This window comes from Aythya marila (genome assembly GCF_965140915.1).
Source record: "Aythya marila genome assembly, chromosome: 8".
NCBI lineage: Eukaryota > Metazoa > Chordata > Aves > Anseriformes > Anatidae > Aythya > Aythya marila.
In genome coordinates this window covers 12,819,398-12,831,898 of record NC_139049.1, presented here as the reverse complement: position 1 = coordinate 12,831,898, position 12,501 = coordinate 12,819,398, and the positions used below count along the sequence as shown (strand labels likewise).

At 41.4% G+C, this 12,501-nt stretch overlaps 1 protein-coding gene across 3 annotated transcripts in view; it reads right to left on the bottom strand.

The window, feature by feature from the left end:
* COP1 (COP1 E3 ubiquitin ligase) overlaps window positions 1-12,501 on the bottom strand; it is a 125,197-nt gene that overhangs the window by 79,102 nt on the left and 33,594 nt on the right. For all 3 annotated transcript variants that reach the window (XM_082766614.1, XM_082766612.1, XM_082766613.1), the window contains exons 10-11: window positions 11,762-11,876; window positions 8,147-8,282 (exon numbers count right to left, since the gene is read on the bottom strand). In XM_082766614.1, coding sequence (XP_082622740.1) covers window positions 8,147-8,282; window positions 11,762-11,876 — 251 coding nt within the window. The remainder of the gene's footprint in view (window positions 1-8,146; window positions 8,283-11,761; window positions 11,877-12,501) is intronic.

Below are 12,501 nucleotides of genomic sequence, written 5' to 3'. Positions count from 1 at the left end.
CCAACATAGCTACTTCCATGCTTTTTCAATCACTAGATGAAATAGAATTATTCCTTTTTTAAACCCAATGAGAGAGTGAATGCACTATGCTATGAAAAAGGCTGCTTCCAGCAATAGCTCAGCTTTCAAAACCAAGATCCCCTCTGTTTTGGTGGGGAAGCAACCCTGAAACTAATCTCCTCTAAATACAACCCCAAAACCCCTTCTAACTTTATGAGACTGTGTAGCTAGGGACATTCTATTCTACTAAATAAGTTTTATTCATATAAGTATTCAGGGGAACCTAGCTTAATTAGCACTAATGATGAGAAAACCTATAGGGAACTACTGAATTTTGCAAGCAACTGAACATAAAGCGTATTGATAAAAAGCCACTTTACTGCCAGGCGATGCTCTTCTGCATGCTGAAGAGAAGACGACGACAGTCCCAGGGTTTATATGCCAGATACACAGAAGTACAATGAGCCAAAGTCACTGCAGACAACTACCGTGCAAGTTAATGAGGATTAGATTCAGTTGTTTCAAAAGCACCATTTTTAAATAAGCTAGGGTAGACAAATGTTAACCAAAAATTGCCAACGGTTAAGTGCAGAATGTTTATCATTTTTTCTTATGATGCCATTTAACATTTGAGCCAAATTGTCGGTCTGCCTGCTGTAATATTTCAGGTAACCTATTCCTATTTGAAGAACAGGACCCTCCCTTTCCCCCAGCTTTGCTGATATTACCAGCTTATTAACAGCTCTGACAGTAGCACAAGCACAGCTTGAACATCATAAAATATTAAGGTAGAAGAGGCTTTAGGTCTCCAAACATACTCACCTGTTCTGCTTTCAAGCTTGAGAAACTCTTTCAGAAAGGAAGCTGGCAGCCTCTTCCCATGCTGTATACGAAGCAGGTTTGAGAGAGTAAAAAACTTTTTCCACACCAAAGCCTAACTCAGACCAGTTGAAAGGTTGTCTGTACAGCAGTACCATCCTAGCAGGATCATGCCATCAAGTAGGCATAAACTGAGTCACTTCTGATAGATATTCAAGTCCTCTCTGAGCATAAAACCAATCAAGAGCTTGCAAGCTTGTTTCCAAGCCACCACATTTATTATGCCCCCAACAAAGGTTTTGTTTCTCCAAACCAGAGCACCGCAGCTGCAAACACAGCTGAAGGGGCAGTGGGACAAACATTAAAAAAAGGAGTTCAGCATCAGAAACATCCATCAGCCTTGGGACTGTAAAACACAGTCCTTCCACAGGCTCCAATATCCTTCATTTATGTTTTATGCAGAAAAAGTCAACCTGACGTCCGCCATCATTTACACAAATAGGTATATACATGCTTGTTTGTATGATTACAAGATCATATCCATCAGTATCACTTCATAACTGATTCTACAACACTTAGGCAACACATGAATCCAAAGCATCCTTGTCTCACCCTGTATTTATTACTAGAGCCAACATTAATAACCATTTTTAATTACCATTTGCTCAAGCCTCTTCTCCAGGCTGAACTGCTGGTAGGGTTCTCTGAGCTGTTAAAGACCACCCCACACATCTCCGCACGCCAACCTGTCATTTAACAAACTAACTCCCCTAATCAAGGAAGGAAAACAAAAAAAAAAAAATCTAAAGGTGTGCTAATTATTCAGGTAATGACCTGCTGCCAAAGCAAGGCATTTCCAACAGGTATGGCTAGAAATTAAAGAGACCCCAATAAACCACCTGCACCATTAACAATGGGCTTTGTTTCCTCGAGCAATCAGCCCAGAGGCTCACTGCATCCAACTCAACAGTTATGGAAAGCTGTAAAATCGAGAATGGGGGGAGGCAAGTTTGTGAAATTCATGAAAAATCTGTCCTTGGCTTTGTCAATGCCATTTTCCACACAGAAGATGCTGCAAAACCACAGCCTCCATGGCTGCAAGTCCTATTTCTGAGGTCAGATCACAGCCATCGCCTGCCAGCAGTGCTGCCTGTTGCACAGACAGGAGCAGGAACAGAAGGGCAGCTGCCTGCAGCCTCACAGAAAATCATAGAAAAGCCTGTTGGACTGAGCAGTCAGGAAGGGGGGGGGGGGGGGGGATACAGTGATGTACATGCCTTCCATGTGCTAGCAGCCTCCATCCTGGATATCCACCTCTCAGAGGACGTTTTTGCACTACAGCATCTGCTGTCAATCCCTGCGCTTTTACAGAGCCAGTCCTTGAAGAGCCCGGTCTCATTCGAATAAATGGTCCTCTGCCAGTTAACACCCCTTCTCAAGCGGGGCATCCCGAAGTACAACGAAGCAAACCTCACTTTGCATGGTGGCAGAGCCACAGGAGGACATGGCTTCTCCTTCAAAGAGAAGATGCTCAGCAGGAAGCCACAAACACGACAAGCTGACCACATGCCTTTAGTGCAAGCCCACAGTCCACAGGCTTAGAATTGATTTATAAGCCTTGACAAATGGCACTTAACTACAGGTTGCTTTAGTTAATGACACAACACAAGATATCCAGGCTGGAAGGGACCCTGGGAGGTCTGCAGTCCAACGCCACCTCTTCAGGTCTGCTCCAGTGCTCAGCAGCACAGGGCTGCAGCCAGGGGGCACCACGCAGCATCTCCCAAGAACCGCTCGCATCAGCTGCAGGAAATTGCTCCACATTATAGAAGAGATCATGAGGAACAATCATTCTGTTTAATACATTTGGTTTAAAAGCTGATTCCCACATTGATCAAGGACTCTTCAATACTTTTTCAGACTATTCATAAAAATTCATAAAATTTGATTTAAATTAAAAAACCCATCTAATTATCTGCAGATGGAGACAGCTTTGAAGTACTAAAAGCTTAATGGGAAAAAGATCGTCTTACTACCAGATAGTCTGAAATTACTAGAGAAAAGAACGTCCCACTGGTGGCTATGGAACTTTCATTCATTAGCTTCCCAATTTAAAATTATGTAAATTTTATCCCTAAAAGTAAATGCAGATGTAAGAACAGACTTCTGACTCTCTGCAATGTCAACACAAGCACCAGAAAGTTTATTTTTTCCATCAAGGACTGGAGATATGACCTGGCAAGTTCACCTTGGGTTTCACAGTCCCTTCTGGGATACAGGGCTGTCCTCAGGACCAGGAGGGTTACATTGCTGAGCTGAGATTGCCCCGAAGTCAGAGCTGGGAGCTGACACCTGTGTAACCCTCCTGCTGGTTACACATCTTATTCGGCTTCTGCTCACAGGATCCAGACCACAGCCCTGTACTAGGAAATGTGTGAGTTCTATGCTCAAGAGGAGAGAAAGTAATAGAAAAGCTGCTTTTGTTTTTCCCAGCTCAAATTAAACACAATTCCACTTCAACCCCAGACAGCCTCTGGTCTGGAGGCCAAAACTTCACGTGAGTCAAAGTAACATAACAGAGCCAGAGGAAGGGCTCAAACACTGACGAGGTTCAGGTATTACTTTTCGCATATCCTCTGCCACTCTGCAGTTAAAGTTGCTTTACCTGAGCATTTCTCTTCTCTCCAGTTTGGAAGAACAAGCCAAGACAGATCCATCCACAGTTTAGAACTGCCACCTTTAAATAAGAGCCCATTTCAAAAAATGATTGACTTAGAAAAAGCTATAAGAAAAATTCAGCCCTCCTCATTTCTCACCTCCTCAGCATCTATTGCACTCAGACGTGATCCTGTGAAGGATAAACCCACTTGCGCGTTTCTTTCATTCATCTTTACCACCGAGATAGAGGCATCACTGGTCACAAACTTAATAAAAGCGCTCATCTAATCCCAGCCAGCACAGTGCATTAAAAAAAAAAAAAAAGCAAAAGAGACTTGTTATGGTAGATACAGAACTAAAAGGCACCTTATTAAGTACAGATCTCAGAATTTATATGGACGAGCAAGTAAGCTGAAGTAAAAAGGGGAATGAAAGAATAGAGTGGTTCAGTGAATAGACGGAAAATGTCCTCCTAATGGTTTTTTTCTTTTAATGTCACCTTTGAAGAAAGGACTTCAGGTCATGTTACTGAAAGGGTCAACACAAACAAAAAGTACAACCTTGAAACTGTGGCTTAATTGTACTGTTTGAATGCTCAGGAAGGTCTCTTCAGATCCACTACACTGCTTAGAGGCAACAGAATAAGTAATAAAACAATAAATCAAAAAAAACAGCAGACCCCAAAGGTAAAAGCCATATCTTGATGAGTGAGATTTCAGCAGCCAAATATTTTATTTTTGCTTTAATGAGGTAAATAAATAAGCCTCTAGGCAAATATAGCTTTGGCTGTACTTTGACTGTATCCAAAGAGCTTTGTATACAAAGCCCTTTGGATGTCATTTTAAGACCTTCTGGAGAAGTGGTAAACTAGCCCAGAAGCATTTGAAGTATAAGCAATTATGAAAACCTACATACCATTTGCCCCAGAATCTTCAGGGCTTCTGGGACAGAAGCACCCCCGTTTCCACCAGACACGGGGACTCCAGCAGGCACAGCCAGCTTGCTGATAACCAGATTTCAGACAGACATCTTGCTGTAGCCTTCCTGCTATTTTTCTGTTCATTTTTTTTTTGAAATATGAAAGACTGCCACATTATTCTCTGAAGGCCTCTGACAGCGCTAAAGCAATTTTCTACATAAATCATTGTAATGCTAACGCTGCAGTTTACGGTCTCATCTTTAAAAGAAAGCCTTCTACTATTTACTGCCTCAGTAAGTGGAGAAAAGAGAAGTTAAGCTCTCACGACTGCTCTGTCTGGGGGCATAATAAATGCAAAATTTATTCCTTGGCCCAATTCTAGCAAAACTTCACATGCTCAGGAAAGCCATGTAAACACTTTGTGCTTGGAAAACTGGGCGTAGAAGAGACATTTAGCATATTGAGCTATACACACATTCATACTGCAAAGCATGCTCAAAGTCACCCTGATGTTAACAAAAGCAAAACCAAACAACTAGCCACTGCAAATCTTCCCATTTATTTCCACTGCTCATCCTCTGTTGGTCTTTCCTGAAGCAAGTACGGGTTAAAGAGGAGGGTTACAATTCTCATGCATGTGCCCTGCTTCTAAGCAAAGCAAGAACGCCTGGCCCGGCTTCCCATCTTGCAGCACGCACCTTATTCAATAAAATAGCAAATCCCTGATGGAAGATGCAGCTTAGGGACCGGCTGCTGCCCACCCCCTGCACTGCAACCACCGGCTGCCACCGTGTGGATGCTGCCTGGGGAGCGCCAGCACTGGAGCACTGGCTCCTCATCAGCCTGAAAGGCAACAGCATCTTTCCTCGTACTTCACCAGGATGTTTCCAGGTAACACAACATGCAGGGGGTTGTTGATCATCTTTTATTAGTCCTCCAGTAGTCCAGGCATTCATAAATATGCTTGTAGCAAGTGGCTCAGGAGAGTACTCCTAATGCTCAGCTGGGGGGCTTTTTCAGCCTGCTTATAAACAGTCTTTAATTACACTTTTCATTCCTTTCCCATAAATCCAGTTTTATTTCCCTTATAAATAAACTAGGTTTTGCAGATAAGGAACATGTTTCCATCAACTTCCTTCGCACACAGAGTTAATATATCTTAAGCTTCAAGCCAAGTGGAGTTTTCAGAGCCCGGTGCACGTTAAAGCAATGCAAACCAAGCACCCCTGTATTCTGTCAGTTTATAATATCCCTTTATTTGATATATTTAAAAAAGCTACATTACATACAAGGAAGTTTAACTTCAGATAAATCCCACTTAGATTACTAAATATAGTTAAAACATCCCCTTTAAAATACAGGTGATTGGGTTTTGGTTGTTTTTGTGTTTTTGCTGGATTTTTTTTTTTTTTTTTTTATTGATGATCCCTTATTTGTAAACCTTATTTGCTATGTATGGACAGATTTTTGTCAACAGCAACAGCTAACCAGTAAGACTCACCTTTTTGTCATTTATTTTAAGGTTCCTACAGAATGCCCAGGAGCACATTTAGGAATCAGTGTATGTATGTGTTTATCTGGTCCTCTAAACAATAAAACTTTTCACAGCATTTCACTCAGTGAGAAATCTTTTTAAAGCACCCTGGTAATTAATTCACCCCATCCGTGGTTACCCGTGAGTTTTTATTATCCTAAGCTGCCCTCACCAAGACTCACACACCTCACTTATTACTTTCAGAGGCTCTCTTTGAACTTGAGCCTACTAATTAGGATGAAGAACAATAGTGAACAGCAGAATGTGTTGGACAGCACATATTATATACAAATTCTTGATTAACAAATTCAAACTTTAAAGGAACTGTTTGGCTAGCCAGAAGCTAACTAGAGTTACAGCAGCAGAACATTCGGCAGCATTTCTTTACCGAAGCTCTTAAGGACACACTCTAATGTGAACTCTTACTCAGCCCACATACTAAAAACAACTAAAAATTTATTGAATGCTTCTAATAAGAAGTACAAGCAAGGGAGGAACATTAAGTTGGAATCCAAGCTTTTTGGAGTTAAATGCACTGAACATTAAATAACTACCGATTCTAGCGCTGGCTTGGAGGGAGGCCCTGAAGTATCTTCATTTTTAACAACAATAAAACACATACTTTTCAAACCTATATTTCACCCAAGAATTATAATACCTTCAAAACCAGAGTGAGATTTACTGCCCTTCCAACATTTTCTAACCAAATACCACAAAAATGCTGTTCTTGCAGAATGTCAAGGAGAGAAAAGGGCAAAGGAGCAAAATCCAATCCATGCTCAAGTTGGTAGCTAAGGAAGTTTGTCTATGTTGCAGTGAGATTCCCATCTGCATTTCATTGCAGCTAGCATGAACCCAATCAGTGCAGGTTAAATATACGTCAGATCAGTGATTATTGTGTTCTGACCTCTGTGAACAAGTCGGACATTACACATTCCTGCTACATATTGCAGTAGTTAAGGGATCAATGCTGCTTTAAAAATATATATATTTTATGCTACACATGCTTCAATTTTTTCATGTAATGCGTATTTCTTGTAGTATTTCAAGAAATATTCAAGCTGTTTTGTCACTGTCTGAATTGCTCTAGTGGAAGGTATTAGATCTAGACTCTGAAAGCCCAAGCTCGATTCATCATATTATTGTAATGTTTCTTTCAAGACCTCAGGTATGGCCACTCCGGATCCCATGCTCCCTACCTATAAAATAGGGATGATACAACCACTCCTCATCAGAAGGTTGCTGTGAACAAATGCATTTCATTTTGTAAAATGTGCCTGGGAAGAGCTAATGGGTCCTGAATACGTGCCATATAGAAAAAAAATACTAATTAATATATTGCATCATCTTTTCTGACACTACCAACAGCTCTAAACAGGCTACCACAGACTAATTAAATCCCTCAGGGTATGCTTCCACAGCTGCTGAAACCAGCTGAAGGTAAGGGCTGCTGGCAGGTCCCAGCCTCTCCCCATCCCATGTGTTCTCTCAGGCTTGAGAGCTGGTTCATGGTATTAAACTAGAAGAAACTAACCCTGTTAAACATTTCACCAACTTCGGTGTCTCAACAGGTCCACTGCAGGCTCAGATGAACTTCAGTGGTGCACAGGATGTGACCATCCCACGTGGCAGAGGGTGCAGAGATATCGTTGGCAAGAGCAGAGTTATTGAGTTGGCTTCACCACAACCACCCCCTCACTAGTTTGAGCACGGTAAACAGCTTTCAACACTTAGCAGAGGTCAAGCAATCACAGCTATAAACAACTCAGCTATTTACTACCTGCCATTATGACTGGCTCCACCAACACCATTTAACACCAGCACGGATTCATCATTACCAATTCCAAAAAAAAAAAAAAAAAAAAAAGGTGTTTCTTAAAATCCTAGACTTGTATCACTTATAATGCAACCATACTAACATGAAGAGCACCGAGCCCACAACAGGCTTCATGTCTTCCCAGAAAGGCTGCAGATGCTCATGAGCATCTCAAAGGTTCCGCACTTGGTCTTGAATACAAACTGGAAGAAAATAGTACTGTGGTACTCAAGTGCCTTCACAGATCAATGATAACCATACATCTGCCAAACTATTTCAGGAAGCCACAGTCAAGCGTTGTATGTGTACAGACCATAACTTGTTTAATACAAGTCATTAATTTGGCCTCAGCTGCCTGTATTGCCATGAAACGCGCTGTTAGAGGCACAGTATTTCTTACCTGGAGACTATGCTGGAGCCATTGTAGAGGTCACTAGCATAGGACAGCGTTGCCAGGGGGCGGACAGAATTGTAGCGTGTGAACTTGGATAGACACTCCTGAAACTCATCCAGCTGGCTTGTGGTTCTGCTGTCATCTAGGGAGGGGTACCAGAGTTGGGGAGGATGAAGAATAATAAGGTGAATAAACACAGCAGCAAACAATCATCAAAATGCATATCTTCATGTGACACCACATCTGCCTGTTATTTGGGAAGGATTCTTGGTCAAAAACAGGTTTTATTTCCCACCTCTAGCATTCCCTGAAGGCAGCAGGATTTTCAGAGTGTAAATTAAGTCTTTCCAGTGAACCTACTGCATTGAGAATCCGCCTAGTGATCACAAATACAGCTTTCCTGGTAGATGAGCTCACTTATTTTAGTCAAATTCAAAGCCCGTAGGCCATGAAGATTATTAACAGAAAATCCTTAAGCACATCAACATGCAGCGTAAAGAATATGTCTAGCATTCAATGGAAGTGAAAATATATTCCTTTTCCCCTGAATTGTACTTCAGTTACAATATGCCTACATTTGGTGTCAATTACATTCCAAATACTTCTAGCAGAAAATATTTCTCTTGTTACTCCAAAAGCAACAGAGCTAGGGGAGAGCTGTTTCATGGCTGGAGAAGGGAGACAAGCATGAAACCAGAAGACTCCCTGAGCTGTAAGCTTTGTGGAATTATGACCTTCAGCAGACAAGGTGAAATTGAGCCAGCTTGAATAATGATGATAAACATTCTGTGGAAAATGGAAGTTTGCTACAAAAGTTAAAACTAAATTGCAGTATAGATAACTAAAAATTATTCCCTGCAACCTCAAGTCCTAACTTTCCTCAGTACGAATGGAATTTTGTTTAAACCGTTTTAAAATTTGGAATTTCCTAAATAAGGAAAAATTCCTAGCTTACAGCAATGCCCTGTGGACAAGCCAGCTTTCCTGAAAGTGATCATGCATCTGCAGTCAAACACCAGACAGAGCCCTCAGGCTTTGCAACTATCCCCAGAATTTGCAGCAGTTCCCCCTTTCTTCCTCTAACGCTACATTTCTGTTGTCTTTTTGCACGATAGTGTAAGAGACCAAGCTGAGAGCAGTGATCACTAACACACAGCACCTCAGTTTACAGGCAGGCCAGCATGCAAGTCACAGCACTGCACACCTCGCCTTCTGTTAGACTACTGCAGCAGCAGCAGCGTGCACACTCCTCACTTGTGCCTCTGAAGTCATGAATTCATGCTCTAGTTATCCTTATCAGTTCCTTATCAATAGCATAAGGAAGTGACAAAGCTCAACTCCCTAGAAGTCTTTGGAAATAGTGGGGTGAAAAGAAAAACAAGGTTTCAATGGTAAAATTCAACTATGATTTCTGGTGGGAAAACAGAATAATCACTTTCTGCACCTTGGTAATTCCCTGCCATCAGAAATAATTATACTGCTCCACAGTCATAAGGCATTTTGAAGTCTCCCTCACACACTGTTTAATGTTTGATTGTATAAAGGAACAGGGGAGGCCAGTAATTAGCATGTTTAAGGGTCCTGGCTGTGGGTACATTACCCATGTCAGATGGATCAAAATAGGCAAAATGAACAAAGTACTGCTCTAAATTAAATCATCTGCACCTGACCGCTACAGGAAACAGCTTGAGAAGTATGTAAACATCAGTCAGTATTTTTCAAAGACTCCTTCCTCCTCCTTTGACACTTTAATAGGCACAAATAGCTGCTACTCTTCCATTTCCCATATTTTGAGATCAAGCACACAGTCCTCCTATAATTTATTCTGTATCTATGCCTGGAAAACCAAGTGTTATTTCTCAAAACATTTTCCCTGTCAAAGTGCAAGGCCATTTCATAATTACAGTTATATTACTTCTCCACTCCTTAGTAGAAGGCTCTCAGGCATCTCCTGCAAAAACATGTATCTTGCAAAAAGCATATAGCCACATTAAATCCTATTTAAAATGTGTCAAAAAGCAGGAATGACTCCGAATAGAAGAAAACCTAATTAAGTATTACAGGTTATCCCTTATTTAGGGAAAAACTCACACTTGCAAATCCTCCACTCTTGGTGCAGCTGACACACAAATAAAACAGTTTCATCACATTCATATTTATAGTTCCAATTATGAAGAAGGATGCCTTCCACAAGGGAATGCCGGGAAAAGTCCCATTTGTTATCCTCTGTTAATAAAGGTATTATTTTAACATGAACACAGTTATGCATCACCCAGATAACACTGTATGAAAGCATCTCAGTGTGATCTGTGAAGTGCTGTAGTCTGCAAAGCATTGCTAGCACTTCAGTGCAGACAGGCTGGTCATACACAAGCAGCTTCTCCAATCTTCCAGCTCCTGAAGCACTCTCCCAGTGTGTCACACTCTGTTAAAGTTATGCTGCTGTGCACAAGACCTGAGCCAGGCACCACCCTGAAATAGATATGCCCAGGTCTTTCACCCAAGTATGAGCTCCCCTAAAATGTCTGGTAGCCTTTAAAAATAAAGGCTATTTTTAAAAAAAAATGAAAAAAGAAATAAGACCTTGATGATTTTGAAGTGGATAAAACTCAAACTAAATCCACAGAGGAGAACAGCAGGAATTTCTGCCCTGGCTTGCTTGCTGATACGTCCTCTGGAGGTTGATCCTTGCCTTCCAAGGCTATGAGGGAAGATATTCTGCCGCAGCAACCTCTGCCTGGTTCCCTCTTAAGCCTTTGAGGTTTCTCTCATCCCTGGTGGCTCCCCACTCATTCTTGCGCTCTGCCCTTCTTTGTATAAGCTGAGGCTCAGAGCCTGGTGTGGCAGATCTCTTGCGTGCCACAGCTCATCATACAGAACTTCCCCCCAAAGCTTGCTTCTTCCCCAGGGGAGCCAGAGAACAACCCTCCTCTCCCTCAAGAGGCATTCATTTGACCCATTCATTTCTGAGGAGAATCTTCTTATGTAATTAAGAACCATCCATCCTCTATGTAACAATTACTCTAGCTGCTGTCACACTGTTACTCAATTATGAATGAGGCAATCTAGGCAACTGTGAAAACAGCTTTTAATTCTACAAAACAAGTATTAAATCTAAGGTGTGCCCCATGGGATAATGACATGCCTGCACACTCAGCTTGTATGCTTCAAGCCATTTTTTAACCAAGACTCATGATCTAGACAACATGCAAGTGTCATATTGCCTGTTAAATATGTAAGCATTTATCAACTTGTTTTTACTGCTGCGTTTTAACTGCTGCGTTTATACCACACCTAGTAGAAAGGCTACCCAGGCACTGCTTTCAAGCATTCACATCTTCAGGACAAGCATCGGTGAAGTTGTTTGTTACACATTATGCCCTTTCACAGTACAGCATTACAGCACAATATACAACTCCCTCCTAAATGATGGAATCGTTTTATAAGCTTAAAAACCTCAAAGATCAGTCAAAAACCTAGGTGGGATTATTTGAGTTATACACAAATATGCAGAGCAAAATTCCCAGGCAGGGGAAAGGTAAAGGCTGCTCTCTCTTTTCTGCAGACTAGGACTGTAGAAGTTAACTAATGTCAGGAGCTGAACACTGAGCAAGAACTCACCTGAGACACGTGTCATCCTTGTGGAAAAATAGCACTGCTCTAGGTCCTCAAAGTGAGCCGTGAGCCGCTTCCGTCGTGAGGCTAGCGTGCTGTTATACCAGGGCTGCTTTTTGGTCTGAATGGAGGAGAGAACCTTCTTCAGAAAAGTAAAGCCAGGCCTGGGTTCTATTTCAGTAGATTTTAATAAATTGCAAACAGTTTATAGATTATATCTGGCTAGTTAAAAAGTTTACAGTGACAATAAATCTCTTATTACTATCAACAGTTATGCTTAGAGTCTCATATTGTCAAGTTACAGGGTGCATACAAGCAGCTGCTTTTTGACAGTACTTGTTTTCTGAATCTTTGCAAATTCAGCTTCATACACAGAATAGCAGCAACCCCTGGAGTTTCCAGTTCTCACACCACATGGACTTGGGCATTCTTGCTAGAGCTCTGAAAAACTGCTTGAAAAGAGGGGTTGTTTATTTTAAGGAGGTAGTTACTAAATTATTTCTTTTAAAGTAACTCAGTAACTATAAAATAAGCAAATGAAGCAGAGATACACTAAGACACCATCAAGTTCAAAGGTTAGTTGAAAAGAAGTCCTTGGAAATATAAAAGTCATTTCCCAATCTATGTAAGCAGCAGTAGTGAGAGACAGAAGCAAGGGACTGAAACTGCATCCACCACCTCTCCCCCAAGAAGAACCAGAAAACCAAGTACTTGCTGTAATCGCTAGTGAAAGGAACAAATTCCTC